The sequence below is a fragment of the Pongo pygmaeus genome, chromosome 9 (genome assembly GCF_028885625.2).
Source record: "Pongo pygmaeus isolate AG05252 chromosome 9, NHGRI_mPonPyg2-v2.0_pri, whole genome shotgun sequence".
Lineage (NCBI taxonomy): Eukaryota > Metazoa > Chordata > Mammalia > Primates > Hominidae > Pongo > Pongo pygmaeus.
In genome coordinates this window covers 11,780,830-11,796,479 of record NC_072382.2, presented here as the reverse complement: position 1 = coordinate 11,796,479, position 15,650 = coordinate 11,780,830, and the positions used below count along the sequence as shown (strand labels likewise).

Here is a 15,650-nt window from a genome sequence, read left to right as displayed (position 1 = left end):
GGGAGGAAGGTAGGGTTCTCTTTTGTCAAGGGCACAGGATGAGTATAGGAAGTCTCAGGCCAGGAGCTGGGGGAATGGATTCTGTGTGAATGGTCTGAGCTGGCTGAATCAGCACCCAGGACTTGTACCAGTTGGGGTGCAGCTGGGGCAGGCTACAGCTGGCTCTGGGCAGCCTTGCTGAGGCATCTGCAGATACCAGGTGATCTGAGCACAGAGATGAGAGACTTGCAGGAGGAACCAGGGCATGTCAGAGTTACTGGCAGGGTCTGGAGCCAGTGGTAGGCCAAGTCACTGGTCTCAAAACCCTGGATCTGCAGAAGCAGGGTTAAATCCATGTGTTCCGACTCCCAGTCTCAGTCCAGACACTCCACGAGGGTCAGCCATGAGGGCAGTGCTGCCTGAGAAACTGCAGGATGAGTGGGACTGGTAACCCTCAAGCAACCAATGGGAGCATGAGGAGTTTCAGCACCAAGGGGGAACACCAAGGCTCCAGATGTTCCAGGAGGTGAGGTGGGTTGTGGTGATTTCTGCTGTGCCCAGATTTGCCCTGAGAGTCCTGTTGTCTGAGTTGCTGTGAGCTCTCCCTGGGCCGTGTGTTTTTTTTCAGGGGATCTTCAGGCCAACCCCTCTTTCCAGATTACCCTAAGTCAACCCGAGCCCCTGGGGTCCCACCTGGCAGGCAGTGTGTACAGCTCAAGGAATGAATGTGGACTTTCCCCCGGGAGATAAGGGGCTGGCTCGGGGGCCAGGTTGGCTGCTGGGGATACGGTTCCAGGCAGTGTGCCAGCGAGCATTTATGGCAGGGTGCAGCAGGCCTCACTCCTGCCACCTGTAGGTGTGAACAGGGCTGCATTTCTTGGGCTGCCCTTCTCGGGCTGCCCCAGGCTTCCCTGAAGTGAGCTGCTTTGAGGACACAGATGCTGGACATCCTGGTCTTTTCCTGACTGTAACCTTTAAATTGCCTTCCCCCCAACTCCTTTCACGTGGTTCCTCCCATGATCATCTCCCTTTCTCCCCTTCTCATCGTTTTCTTTTCAGCCCAGAAGGAAGGAGGAGAAGCTGGGTCCTGGGGGTGAAAGAGGCTAAAGTTTCAGTGCCTCACAGCTCCTGGCAGCAGAGGGGTCAGGCACACATATCCTGGTGCCAGATTGTCTGGATTCTAATCCTGACTCCACAATTTACCAGCTGTGTGAACTGGACAGGTTACTTAACCTCTCTGTGTCTTGATTTTCATATCTGTAAAATAGGGAATAATTGTAGTAATCTCCAAGGGTTACCGGGAGAAGTAAATGAGTTAATATAGGCAAATGGCTTAGGACAGTGCCTGGCACATACTTACCACTCAGTGCTGGGTCTCACTGGCTATGTTCCCCACTCCCCCTTCCCTCTTCTCTTCCCTCCACCAGCCCAGAGCCCACAGGAGGCAGAACTACCAAGAGAGCTCAGATAGTGCAGCAGGCAGGATTAGGTTAGCTAGCAGGCTAATCTAGAGTGGGTTTTGAGTCCAGACCCTGCTGGAATCTAGAGATTCCATCATCCTGACCATGCTGCAAAAGGGCCAACATCCTGAAGTCACAGCTGTTGTCTTATTTATTTATTTTTTTTAAATAGAGGCAGCATCTCGCTATGTTGCACAGGCTGGTTTTGAACTCCTGGCTCAAGTGATCCACCCGCCTCGGCCTCCCAACATGCTGGGATTACAGGTGTGAGCCACCACACCTCGTCAGCTGTTGTCCTTTTTCTTCTCCTTTGCTGTCAGAGGTTCCCACCCGCTCTCACAGAGTGGGAGGAGCTTGAAATAAAGCCTCTGATTGGCTGCTTTCATTTCAGCCTGTCATTTCAGCCCTTGTCAGTTTCTAGCCTGACAGGGAAGGGAGGAGCATTAGATATTTAGCTAAATCTCACAGAAATATTTGAATAGGTTAGAGGATGGGGGAGGGAAGAGGGAGGGATAGAGAGGGGCAAAGGCAAGAGTCTTTTCTAATTTTCTGGGATGGTTTGTAAAGTCCTGGGGATGGAGTGGGTGTGAGGGGACTGTATGGCCTCTTGGGCTGGAAGCTGACTAAAATGGAGTGGCCATTCCATTTGAGACGAGAGACACGGAGAGATGGTGCACAGTCAAACCTTTTAATGATGTGGTTCTGGTGGGGTCTATAAAGGGAGGTGGACCCCTGGGAAGGTGCTTTCCTGAACCACAGCCCCCACACTTGGGTCACCATTTCCTCTTCCTCCTCCTTGTGTGGGTGGCCGGAGACCTGTAGGACCTTCCCTCCCTTTAGGGTTCTGTAAGGCCCCTTCTCAGTCCTCAGAGTCCATTCTTCTCTTGTGCTGAGGCCTGCAGTGGGACCATATACTTCTGGTGCTCTTGTTGCTGTCGCGTCTGTTTCCCTTTCCTGCAGGGCGGCAGAAGAATGGCACTCTGGGTATGCAGCCTCCAGGCCAGGGCCGGGATATGGAGGCTCCCAGGGGGTCTCCGCTCAGCTGTGCCTGGACACCTGCTTTCTGCCCCAAATACCTACTGCTCCCTGGAGCTGGGATCCCCAGGAAGGATTCTAGGAGAAGCTCAGGCAATTGGGGACAAAGGGACACAGAGCTTTGGGCTAGAAGAGGAAGCCTGGGCTTGAGTCTCAATGCCACCCCACCCTGCATGTGTGACCTGGGATATATCCCTGCTTCTTTCTGAGTGGGGGCCCACCTGCTCTCCAGGTCCTGCACCGTGTCCGGCAGTGGCTGGCCCAGGGTCTCTGGCAGGAGGACAGTGACAGCACTGGCGGCCACGGGAACAGCACCGTAGATGAAGAGAGGCATGGAGGGGTAGAGCTCGGCAGTCATGCTCACCAGTGGGCTCACGATGCTGCCCACTCGGGCCATGGTGCTGCCCATTCCCATGCCTGTCTGCCTGCAGGGCCCGCAGCAGATGGGTGTTGGTTAGAGTTCCGGCATGAATGCCCACATGCTGGTCCCATTTGGAGGGTGGCAGCTCAGGCTCAGCCCCCAGGACACTCCCGGTACCTCCTCTGTTCCCCATTTGATTAGCAAACCAATTTGGCTTTTTTTTTTTTTTTTTTTTTTTGTAGAGATACGATCTCTATGTTACCAGGGCTGGTCTTAAACTCCTGGGCTCAAATTGTCCTCCCCCACCACAGCTGTTGGTGATCTTTTGAAAAAGAGAAGTTGGAAAGGGTTCTGGCCAGAGAATAAGGAGACTTAAGGTTGAATTTTGGCTCTGCCTTTAACTTGCTGTGTGACTTTGGGCAAACCCCTTTCCCTCCCTGGGCTTCAGTTTCTGCAGCTGTAAAATGATTCAGTTGTGTTACACCTATGGTTCTCAGATCACCTGGAGGAATTGTGTTATAGTTGCAACAAGCCAACATACACCTATTGGATTAGAATCCCTAGGGGGAGGGAGCTGGAATCTGCATGTTAAGAACATTCTTCATGAGAGAAGAGGTTAAAAACATTGACTCAGGAGACATACTGCTTGGGATTCAAATGCATGCTTCACCATTTGTTAGCTGTGTGATCTTGGAGAAGTCACTTAACCTCTCTTTGCCTCAGCTTTCACGTTTGTAAATGGGAATAATGATAGTGCCTACCACAATGGCTTGTTATGCAGATTAAATGAATTAATATTTGTGAAAAGTTTAAGACACTGCCTGGTACATAGTGCTTCGAATTATTGCTCTTTCATCTGAAATCTGGTAAGAGCACAGGACCATGACCCTCAGGGTTCCACTTTGTAGACCTTACAGGCGCACTCCAAGTAGCCCAGGGAAGCCTGACATTTCTTTGTTATCTCATGTAAATTTTGCATCCCATTCTTGTTTATTTTATTTATTTTATTTTTATTTTTTGAGACAGAGTCTCGCTCTCTTGCTGGGGCTGGAGTGCAGTGGCGCGATGTCAGCTTACTGCAACCTCCGCCTCCCGGGTTCAAGCTATTCTCCTGCCTCAGCCTCCTGAGTAGCTGGGACTACAGGTGTGTGCCCCTACGCCAAGCTAATTTTTGTATTTTTAGTACAGATGGAGTTTCACCATGTTGGTTAGCCAGGATGGTCTTGCAGGATGGTCTTGATCTCTTTTTTTTTGTTTTGTTTTTGTTTTTTGAGACGGAGTCTTGCTCTGTTGCCCAGGCTGGAGTGCAGTGGCGCTATCTTGGCTCACTGCAAGCTCCGCCTCCCGGGTTCACACCATTCTCCTGCCTCAGCCTCCCAAGTAGCTGGGACTACAGGTGCCCGCCACCACGCCTAGCTAATTTTTGTATTTTTAGTAGAGATGGGGTTTCACCTGTTAGCCAGGATGGTCTCGATCTCCTGACCTCGTGATCCGCCTGCCTCGGCCTCCCAAGGTGCTGGGATTACAGGCATGAGCCACCGTGCAGGGCCCCCATTCTTGTTTCTTAATGCAAAAATACTGCCCCCCATCTTAGGACTCAAATAAACAATACTATATTTATTCCTATTGCTGAGATATTATCAGGAGTGAATCTTGAGATAGGAAGTTGCTTTCATGTTTGTGGTCTTTGCTTTCAGATATATCACTTGGTTTATAGATGGAATGTAGATTTGGTGGCAGCTTCTAATTTGGGTTTTGGAGATTAAAGGAAGACTTCAATTTGTTGCCTCTGAGATGTGTCTTCTTGGTTCCTTACCCTGCCCCAGTTGGTGGCTACTTTTGAGATCTTCTAGGGTCCCATAAGGGCTTAGAGGACAGTAACACCTGTGTTAGCTAGGCCATGAGGTGTGTACTCAGTGGCTACTATGTGCCTTGCAATGATGAGTGTTGGGAGGGGCCTTTGGGCTGGAATGTACTTGATTTAGCTTTGGGGTCCGACCTGTGCACAGAAGAATGTCTTTCCCCAGGAAAAGCCTGTCATTCTCCCATTAGGCTCCCACTCACCGGATCATTGTGGGATACAGTTCCCCAGTGTACAGGAAGATGCAGTTGAAGGAGGCAGCCAGACAACCCTTCCCCAGCACAGCAAGAGAGGTTCGGACAATGGACTGGTCTAGAAAGAAAGAAGGGGGGGATAGCAGGAGCTTGGGAGTGGAGGCTAGGAGGAATTGGCCCCCTCCCTTCTGAGATGTTGGGTTATGTGTGGGGATGGGGCTGAGGAGAAGGGCCAAGGTGCTCGTGGGTGCTCACCCTGGGGTATCACCCCATTGAGCAGGATGCAGATGCCTGCCAGCAGCAGTGCAGCCATCTGGGCAGGCCGGCGACCCAGGGAGTTGATGACAAGGAAGCCCACAAGCTTGGCAGGCAGGTCCACAGCACCAAAGATCACCTGGATTAGGTAGATGCTGACTCCAAAGCCCTGCAGGTCCATGACCAGCCCATAGTATGCAAAGCTAGTGGCAAACCTAGCAGACAGAAGAGAGGGGTATGGAATTTGTTAGGAAGGCTTAAAGTGGGGTACTCTTTCAAAACAGTGGGGGAACTGCATTGGGTACCCTGCTTAAGGAGCTGGAATCTGCCTTGGCTAATATTTCTTCATTTAACCATATAATTAAACTGCAGAGTTTAAGTATTGAGGTAGTCCTCTAATACTCCAAATTTCCCAATCTTGTGATAACTAGGGTTGCAGTTAATTGGGGGAATTTTCACTTAGTTGCTGGGTAGGATTTACATAGGTTTAGTTCTCATCTTATCAATTGATGCTGGACTGAAGGAGGGCAGGTGCATACCCAAGCCATCTTCAGGGCCAAGGCAGCTGGGAGAGTACAGAGCCTTCTGGGACCTGTCCATGGTCCTGGGATGAGTGTTGTGCTTTTTAAGATGTCAAGAGCTCAAAAAACGAAGCTCAAGATTATTGGCTAGAGCCCATGACTGAGAATAAATCCCAAATTGGAAGCAAATAATTCATTGGCAGGATTGTTCCTTCTGATTATGTTTCCCTTAACTGTCACGGGATTGCTATGGTGATGGGAAGGAAGGATAATGGGGAGTGTTGCAAAGGGAAAGGAAGATTTTCTTCGTTCTTGGCCAAAGTGTTCTTTGGAGATGAGTTTTAGTTATCTTGTTGCCTGTGCCTATGTTTCTGGCAGGCACCATCAGGCCAGTAAAATCTATGAATATTTTGCAAACCAGACTGGTCTCTGCCTTCATGATGAAAGTCTATTGACTCTGGAGCCCACTGGTCCTGATGAGGTGTCTCCACATTGGAACAGGGCTAGTGAAAGGACAAGATGGGGAGACTGGTGTCCCATGCGGAGACTGGGACTGAGTCGAGGCTGGGGGGCATCTGGTTCCTAAGGATGATCCCTAGTGTGGGGTTACTGCTTCTCACAGCAGGTCTGCTGACCTTCCTGCCCTCTTCTCTGGCCTCTTTCACCCATTGTGTCTCCTCCCGCCCCAGCCAGCCTTTTGTCTCAGTCTGTCTGTCTTTCTGGGCCTACCACAGCATGGAGAGGCAGAGGAAGAGGTGGCGGAGGGTGGGGCAGCGCAGCAGCTCCATGGCCGATGCCTGGCCTTTGCCCATGGTCAGCTCCTTCTGCAGACTGGCCCGGAGTACCTGCTGGGACCAGCAGAGCTCAGGGCCTGGGATCCTCCCAAGGAGCTCCTCTCAGCCTAATCCCTTACTCAGAGGAGTTCCCTAGGCCCTGGGTCCTGGGTTTGGGGTTTGGGGGTGAAGCCCTGGGAGGTTATCATGGGAAGTCTCAGGGGATCTCACCTCCATACTCAACTTGGCTCCTTCTTCCCGCTTCCCATTGATCCGGGCGACTCTCTGCAGGGCCCTCAGGGTGAGGTCCAGCCTCCCGGAGGAGGAGTGCCAGCGGGCTGACTCGATGAAGAACCTGGGAGCGGGGGTGGGGGTGGGTGTCAGCATGGCTTCAGTTCCAGTCAGCTGGGTGAGGGGCTGGGGCTGGGCTTTCTAGGGGCCTGCGATGGGATTTTATTTAAGGTTGGGAACCCAGGGGTCTTGCCAAATCCCTCTCTCTAGGACCACGAGGCAGTGCCCAGCTTGGTAATGACATATTCCCCAATCCAGAAGCTCAGCTCTTGGTTGCTGGTAGGGGGAGCAGAGCAGGCAGGCTGGAGAACTGAGTGGGGGAAGCCAGAGAATTGGATATCCTGGGGCAAAACCTTCTCCCCACAGCCTTGGTTTCCCTATCTGTCACACAGAGGCATTGGACTGGATTTGACCTTCTCTACATTTTTGGGATGGGATGTGTGCTGAGCTCTGGGAGATGTCCTGTCTCTTGCAGCCTCTGGGCTCCTGTGGCAACCACCTCCAACCCTAGGCCCCACGCACCAGGAGTAGATGAAGAAGGCAAAAAAAGGAGCAGAGACCAGTAGCTGCAGGTGGCGCCAGTGGGGCACAGCGTAGGCCACACCGGCCAGGAGGAACTGGCCCAGGCTGTAGACATAGCCAATCAAGGTGCCCACGCAGGCCCGTGTGTGGATGGGCATCCACTCCACATCTGGAAAGAGGGTTAAGACAGGGTGCTGCAACTACCTGGGCTGCTGGGTTAGTAAAGACCCCTCCCTCCATCCAAACCTTGGTCTGTCCCAAGGCTCAGTGGAAAATACATTGAGTAAGTTGAGTGCCAGGGTGATGGGAGTGGGGGAATTTCAGTGGAGGTATGGATGAGGAGCTGGGTTCAGAATATCTGGGAACTGCCCCCTCTACACTCTTGATTTTTTTTTTTCTGCTCCTCCTCAACCTATTCTCCTGGCTAGAGTTCCTTCTCCATTGAGAGCACCTCTGGCCACTCGGTCTGTCTTCAACAGCAACCATTCCTCTGGTCTTCTTCAGCTATGAGATTCTACTCTCACTGGCCAGAGCATCTTGGAGGAGGCAGTGGCTTTTCTCCGTCCTGGAGTCTTGAAGTAGGAGTGGGACCACCTCTCTGGTGTGGTCTGGAGAGGCCTACCTCCTGTCCAGTTGGGCTCCCCATTGGGCTGCTGGGACAGGGACTTGGATACTTAGGCTGGACTTGGGGGTTGGATTTCTTAGGTGTCTTGCCCAGGCTCTAGCCCAGTCCTGGTTAATTCCTCTAGTCCAGAGAATCCCAAATCCCTGGATTCCCTTCTGTGGTTGAGGAATGCCCTTAGGTAAATCCTTTCCCTTCTTCTTGGCCTTGGATTGTTCATTTGGGAAACATGGGGTAAAGGGGGGTTGATCCATCAGAGGATGCACATCAATGGCCCATGGAGAGACCACACTCAGTCCACAAATGTGTCTTGTCTGCATGATGCTGCCTCATCCTATGTTTATTATTAGAGTTAGTTGCAAACATGAAAAAAAAACTGGGATATTTTACATTAATCAAAGAGGAGGGGGAAGCTATGACAGCCCTAGGATCTCCTGCCTGGAGCAGCTGCATGCCTGTGGTGTCTCTGGATGAAGGTGTCTCTCCTTTGGATACAGTTCTCACCATTCCCTAATGCCTCCTGCACCTGGCCCTCTTACATGATCTGCTGGCTCTAACAATGGAGTTTGCAATCCTGCTTTTTTTTTTTTTGAGATGGAGTCTCGCTCTGTTGCCCAGGCTGGAGTGCAGTGGCACAATCTCCGCTCACTGCAAGCTCCGCCTCCCAGGTTCGTGCCATTCTCCTGCCTCAGCCTCCCGAGTAGCTGGGACTACAGGCGCCCACCACCACACCTGGCTAATTTTTTGTATTTTTAGTAGAGATGGGGTTTCACCGTGTTAGCCAGGATGGTCTCCATCTCCTGACTTCATGATCTGCCCACCTTGGCCTCCCAAAGTTCTGGGATTACAGGCATGAGCCACCGCGCCTGGCCCGCAATCCTGTTTTTAAATGAGGGGACAGTGTGGCATGAGCCTGAGAAAAGGTTGTTCTATTGGCAGGAAGGTGAGACCCGAGAGAGGCTGGAGGGCAGGCAGGGCTCAGGAGGGGCAGGCTGGGAGGGGAGGCTGGAAAGGGGTTGCTGGGCTGAGTGGCCGGCGGGGAGTGGGCCGGTAAGCATCTCTCACTCAGTGTCATGCAGTTGAGGGAGATGCCAGCCAGAGACATGCCCGAGAGAAGCCGGAAGGCGCAGTAGATGGAGAAGTTGGGTGCGAAGGCTGTGCAGGTCCCTGACACAGCTGTTTGCAGGTAGTTCAAGATCAGTACCTTCCGGCGGCCTAGCCTGTGGGAGGAGGGGAGACCTGTAGCAGGGCCCTGGAGACTGATGGGGGTCAGGCTGAGCCAGGAGAGGAGGGCTCGCCCTGGATGATGCCTGGGCTGGGGTCTTTTGAGGACCTCTGAAGTATTATGAGGCTGGTGCTGTAGATCCTCAAACCAGCCCCGGCTGGCAATGCCAAGCTCCCACCTAGACACCCTGAGCCCAGCTGAGCCCCTAATCCCAGCCCAGCCCTTTGACCCTACCCAGGACTGACCTGTCTGCAAGGTAGCCGAACACCATGGCTCCGAGCAGCACCCCCACCATGTACAAGGACTGGGCCAGCTGGCGTAAGGCCCTGTGAGAGCACACGAGGTCCCACTGTGGGGAGAGGAGCAAGGGTCAGGCAGAGATGAGCCTGGCTTCAGAGAATCCCCTTCCCCCCCTTCAGCTGGTCCTCTGGGTTCCATGTCACCCTCTTTCTCCGGCACTTTGCCCTTTGCCTCTCTGGTCCTGACAGCTGAGAGCGTTTTTCTTTTTTAACTCAGCAGTTAATTTCTCCATGTACATTTTTTTTTTAACAAAGGCCCCCATCTTCCCATCTTGGCCCCTGGATTGGGAGCCCCAGGTGCTCACCTCAGTCACGATGGTAGATGGGAAGGTGCTGTTGTCATAGATCCAGCCATCGGTGCAGGGCTCTGTGGCCCCTGTGCCATTGGCTTCTGTGCCATTGGGAAAGGGCGGTCCCCACTGCGGGGAGGTGAAGCGGAGGCAGGACTCAGGCTGCCCCTTCCTGTCCCGGGGCAGCCAGACCTCCAGCCCGCCATTCTTGCTGAGGTTGGCATCGGCAGGCGGGCGGCAGTGGTGGGTAGGGATGGCAGCAGTGAAGTTCTGCAGGGTGTTGTGAGAAGCCATCAGGAGCAGAGGGAGGACCACCAGGGTGACCTGGATCTGCTGGAAGCGGCCGACACCCCCCACCTGCTGCAGGAGGTCATTAAAGGCCATTGGACCAGGCCCAGCCCAACGGCTGGGGGCTGAGGCCTTCCAGTCTCAGGACCTCTGTCTCTCTGGCTGCCTGCCGTCCTTTGCTGGAGGAGCAGCACTGCCGTTGCCTCCGCAGCTGGGTTGCTCCGGGAGCTGAGTCCGAGCTGCTCTGTGGGGGGACAGCAGCCTCCTTGGCTGCTCCTCCTTCTTCCCCGGTCTCCCTGATCTGTCCCTCCCTTTTCCCTTGCAGCTTCTCCTCACTTTGGGGGTCAGGGCAGCTCAGCTTTCAGGGTCTGCTGGAGACCTGACCCTTGCATGGGAAGTTTTTAATCCTTGGCCTGGAGGCAATGAGTTAAAGTGTGACTTAGTATCAGAAGGATTAACCCTCCAAGGATTCCTTGTGTCAGTGGAATTTCTCCAAGTGGTTACAAAGGGCAGGAGAGGGGGGACTGAAGTAGGAGAGGGGAGAGGGGTGTACTGGGGGGGCATCTGGGCATCTGGGGGCAGGGGGAGCCAGAGTGGGATCTATTGGACCTATTTGTCTTCCTTTTAGGAAGGAGACTGGGCTCTGGGAAGTGTGGTGGCCTCTTGAGGAGTTTCTGCCCTTTTTAGTGGATGAGATCCAAATAGTCTGCCTTTGGGAAGGGTTGCCAGGGAAATTACAGGGTGCCCAGTCAAATTTGCATTTTAGGTCAATGAAGAGTTTTTAAAAGTATGAGTATGTCTCTAATATTGCATGGGACATACTTATACTAAGCAATTCTTCATTGATTTGAAATGAAAATTTGACTGGGCACCCTGTATCCTTATTTGCTAAATGTGACAACCCCAGTCTTTGTTCTTCTGGGGACAGCTCACATCTTATAGAACCATGGGTTTGTTCATTTGGAAGAAACAACAGAAGTCAGAGGCTGCTCTTGGAGTGGGACCTAAGACCAACGTCATACACAATGTCGGGTGATTCTTCTTGTGATTCTTCTGACCCTTCCAAGGGTCAAATTTTTCCCTTAATCATATTGTCTTCCATCCATAATGTCTTTTTTCTTTTTTCTTCTTTTCTTGTTTTCTTCTCTTCTCCCCTCCCCTCCCCTCCCCTCCCTCACCTCCCCTCCTTTTCTTTTCTTCTTTTCTTCTCTTCTTCCCTCCCCTCCCCTCCCCTCCTTTGTCACCTTCCCTTCCCTCCCCTCCTCTCTACTCCTCTCTTCTCCTCTCTTCTCTTCTCTTCTCTTTTCTTTCTTTTTGAGACACAGTCTCACTCTGTTGCCCAGGCTGTAGTGCAATGCTGCAATCTCAGCTCACTGCAACCTCTGCCTCCCAGGTTCAAGTGATTCTCATGCCTCAGCCTCTCGAGTAGCTGGGATTATGGGCATGTGCTACCACGCCTGGCTAATTTTTGTTATTTTTAGTAGAGATGGGGTTTCACCATGTTGGCCAGGCTGGTCTCGAACTCCTGATTTCAGGTGATCTGCCCGTCTCAGCCTCCCAAAGTGCTGGGATTATAGGTGTGAGACACCATGCCTGGCCTCTTTAATTTATTTTTGAGATAGGGTCTCACTCTGTCATCCAGCCTGGAGTGCAGTGGCACAATCTTGGCACACTGCAGCCTTGACCTCCCCGGGCTCAGATGATCTTCCCAGTTCAGCCTCCTGAGTAGGAAGAACTACATGTGTGTACCAGCACACATGTATTTATTTATTTATTTTTAAGAGATATGGTTTTGCCATGTTGCCCAGGCTGGTCTTGAACTCCTGGGCTCAAGCAATCCACCTGCCTCAGCCTTCCAAATGGCTGAGACTACAGGAGTGACCCACTGCGCCCAGCCATAGTGTTATTTTTTAAAACAATGAGCATGAACAAACTGTGTTTTTAGCCACAACTCTAAGACAATCACGTGAATTCCTCCACCAGAGTTTTGGCTTCTGAGTTACATGTGATCAGGGAAGTGTGGAGCTCTGATTGGATGGGTTTCCATGGGATCCAGTTGGTTGGATCCCAGATTGAGGACACTGAGAGAGAGTAGATGGCAGCTTCTTGTTATTAACTTATGCAATTCATATTATATAAAACATGGACTCTGGAGTCAGTCTACTTGGACCCACACCCTCACTCCACACTTACTGACTGTGGAACCAGGGGCAAGTGACTAAACTCCTCTGTACCTTAGTGTCCTCATTTGCAAGATGGGGATAATAGCTATGTTGGCTGCCTTGAGTTTTTGGAGCATTAAATGAACTAATATAGGTAAGAAGCTTAAAGTAGCTCAGATGCCCTGTAATTCAGTGGTTACGGGCTTTTCTTATTTGTTTCTGGTGAAAAGGTGAGACTATCACATTGATTTTAGAAAGAAAATGTGCCTAACTATATCTTATCCTAAGAACAGTGATTTTTGACTGGCGGTGATTTTGCCCCCCGGGGACACTTGGCAATGTCTGGAGATATTTTTGGTTGTCACGACTTGGGATGGTGGTGGTGCTACTGGCTTTTAGAGGGTAGAGGTTAGGGATGCTGCTGAATATCCTGCAATGCACAGGACAAGCCCCCACAATGAAGAATTATCTAGACCCCCAAATGTCAGTGGTGCTGAGATTGAGAAACGCTACCTTAAAATATGTTGCAGGCTGGGCGCGCTGGCTCATGCCTGTAATCCCAGCACTTTGGGAGGCTGAGGCAGGCATATCACAAGGTCTGGAGTTCGAGACCGTCCTGACTAACATGGTGAAATCTCGTCTGTACTAAAAATACAAAAATTAGGTGGTGTGCGCCTGTAATCCCGGCTGCTCCAAGAGGCTGAGGCAGGAGAATTGCTTGAACCTGGGAGGTGGAGGTTGCAGTGAGCCAAGATCACGCCACTGCACTCCAGCCTGGGCGACAGAGCGAGACTCCATTACAAATGAAAAAAAAAAAGATGTTGCAGAGTTTGTGTGTGTAGTAATTATACCTGCTTGGCCAAGGAAAGATGACTCCTATCAAAATATTTCCAAGAACCCCCAGGATCTCATTTGAGTGAAGAAAATGTTTTGGAAGGCAAGGAAGAGACATTTTCCTCCTCCTTGTTCTGCTGGAGGACAGCTGGATAGCCTGGCCTCCAAAGACCTGCAGCTCTTTCCCAGCCTGGGCCCACCCAGCCGCTTCCACCACTGGGGTGGCTGAATCAGGAAACTGATCTTCCTGTGTCTGCTCTAACACCCTTCTCCACTATATCCTAATTTGACTGTTGAGCTTGGCTTACCATGCTGGACTCTTCCTTGCCCTTTATGGTGTGTTTCCATTTTGGGTCCCTAACTATCCCTCTAGGTAATCTGGCTCCTGCTGACTGCCCCCCACCTAGCTTCATCATTCTCTTGGCATGTGTCTAAACACGACGGATGATTAGGGTTCCATCATTTTACAGAAAGTACTCCAGGCCCTATACAAATTAGCCGATGCCAAGGGTCATGAGAAGAAAGGATGTTTCTCAATTCTTCTGGGAAGAAATCTCCAAGTCTTGCTGTTGAAGGGATGTAGTTTGATGTCCAACTTCTCTTGTTAGAAGTCGAGATGCCCTGTTAATGTTGTGCAGTTTATTGAAACTACAGCCTTGTGCATGAAGCTGCAAGGGTATTTATCATTCATCAGGACTCTGAGATCCATGAATCTTTGATTGGTTCAAACCCATTCTAACTTCAAAGCTGAGTTCTTAACTGCTGCTGTTGAGGTGTAGACTGCCCAGCCCAAAGGGTTTTGGAAATTATCTGGGCTCATATGTACAAAAGAGAAAAGGGGAGGCCCAGAAAGGTATGTAACTCAGCCCAGCCTTCCCCCTCCCACCCGTTGTTGGTTCTGGGCTGGGACCCAGTGGGTGTCCAGATGCCTGACAACATTCTCCAGGCCAAGATACATTAAGAGTCCTGTGGTCTGGGGATGCGAGGACAGCTGGACAAACAGCTTGGGGACTGCGGGGTCAGTCTCCTGCCAGGACCTGGTGCCCTCATGGGGGAGTGGGCGGAGTGCTGAGGGCAGCGGGAGATGGTGGGCCCCTACAAGCACCCTCCCTCTCTAAGCCTGTGCCAACCCCATGTTGGAGAAGAGCTCTCTCCTGACTGCCTGATGAGCTCTGAGCCTGGCTGAGTCTAGAAAAGACTCCATTGCAGACTCTGGGCCTGGAATTGTGTTTGGGTCCTGGGATCATCTGAGTGGCAAGGGATTCCCCAGCAGCCTCCTGGCTCATGGGGAGTTTCTGGATGGGCATACTCTCGTAGCAAGTGATTTTCAGAGCCAGGAACTGTCCCTTAGGGGAGCCTTCTGGGCCACTAAAACCTCACAATGGGACTTCCTTGTGCTGACTGGAATGTAGACTTAAATTCTGGTCATGCTCACTGAGAAAGGGTCAAATATGGGAATCTCTGATTGGCCCAGAACCACAGAACCACATGCCATCTAAGTTGAATGCCATCACTCAGGTAAAAATGTCTCATTGTACACATAAGGAGACCAAGGCCCAGAGCAGGCAAAGGATTTGTCCATGATCACACAGCAAACAAGTCTGGAACTCAACTCTTTGGACTCCATTGTTCTTCCTACCATGCCAGCAGCCGTCATATATCCCAGATTTTCTGGGATAAGTCCTGATTTTGTATAACTTTATTTCATTTTATAATTTGGATTTAAAGTGTGGGACTACCTGTGATTTTTGTTTTTATTCTTTTGTGAGATTTTTCAAATACATAATTTACAGATCATATAAAACACTGTTACTTAGATTACATGTCCTAAGCATGGGTTTGAAATGATTGACTTGGGGAGGAGTCCAGCAGATTCCAAGTGTCTGCCAGGCCCCTCGCAACATTCTGAGTAAGGAATTCTGAGATACACTGTGAGCTTTGTGCCTTGTGGCCTGACTATCCTGGCTGATGGATGGTGCAGAAATTAGAAATTCATCCAGCAGATTCCAAGTGTCTGCCAGGCCCCTTGCAACATTCTGAGTAAGGAATTCTGAGATACACTGTGAGCTTTGTGCCTTGTGGCCTGACTATCCTGGCTGATGGATGGTGGAGAAATTAGAAATTCATCCAAAGACTTCCATATAAAGGCTGGACATGAGGCCAGTGACCTGTGAGTTGACGCAACATGAGGACTCTGCCCAAAAGTGGTGCTCCATATTGGATCTCCATGCACCGAGCCAGGTGGAGTCCCTGCTTAGAGACAGAAGGGAGGGAGTAGAAAAAGCAAGCAGAGCTGGGGTTGTAGAGGAATAAGCAGCAATGGAGAGAAGGAAGAATCCAGAATGGGGATTTGGGGATTGCAAAAAGAATGGGTCTTGTGAGTGGCCAGTTTGTCCTGACCAACATCTCAGTTCACCATGAGTCCTGACCATGTACCTGGAAAGCATTTTCCTGGGTGTCTTTCCTTCATGCGTGTCCTTGCAATAAGCACCCTGAAGCAGCACAGGAATAGTCATGGCCAGGACATCCTGGCAGCCACTCAGAATTCCGGACAACTGAAAGATGGGGGCATGGTGGGGTCAGTATTCCTCCCTGAGCCTAGTCCTTCTCCCTCCAGGTTGAGACCCAGTCAAACCAAGGGGAGGCATTGCTGGCTCTGTTGTCACCTGATCCTAGGC

General features: G+C 51.2%; 1 protein-coding gene across 1 annotated transcript; it reads right to left on the bottom strand.

Annotated features, from left to right (window-relative positions):
• Positions 1-2,107: 2,107 nt before the first annotated feature.
• SLC22A6 (solute carrier family 22 member 6) lies at positions 2,108-10,349 on the bottom strand. The gene is made up of 10 exons (XM_054439162.2): positions 9,704-10,349; positions 9,345-9,448; positions 8,940-9,094; positions 7,253-7,421; positions 6,671-6,794; positions 6,396-6,511; positions 5,146-5,360; positions 4,900-5,008; positions 2,696-2,899; positions 2,108-2,393 (listed from the first exon to the last, which is right to left on the bottom strand). Exons 1-10 carry the CDS (start codon positions 10,070-10,072, stop codon positions 2,306-2,308), a joined length of 1,653 nt encoding a protein of 550 aa, XP_054295137.1. The 5' UTR covers positions 10,073-10,349; the 3' UTR covers positions 2,108-2,305.
• Positions 10,350-15,650: the final 5,301 nt, after the last annotated feature.

What these genes read in the sequence shown, in the direction of transcription:
- SLC22A6 (XM_054439162.2), bottom strand. Translation starts at nt 10,072, where the DNA reads ATGGCCTTTAATGACCTCCTGCAGCAGGTGGGGGGTGTCGGCCGCTTC. An exon ending in TTCGGCTACCTTGCAGACAG is followed by an intron (nt 9,095 to 9,344) that starts GTCAGTCCTGGG and finishes CTCCTCCCACAG; the next exon opens with GCTAGGCCGCCGGAAGGTAC. An exon ending in GCCTTCTTCATCTACTCCTG is followed by an intron (nt 6,795 to 7,252) that starts GTGCGTGGGGCC and finishes CCCCGCTCCCAG; the next exon opens with GTTCTTCATCGAGTCAGCCC.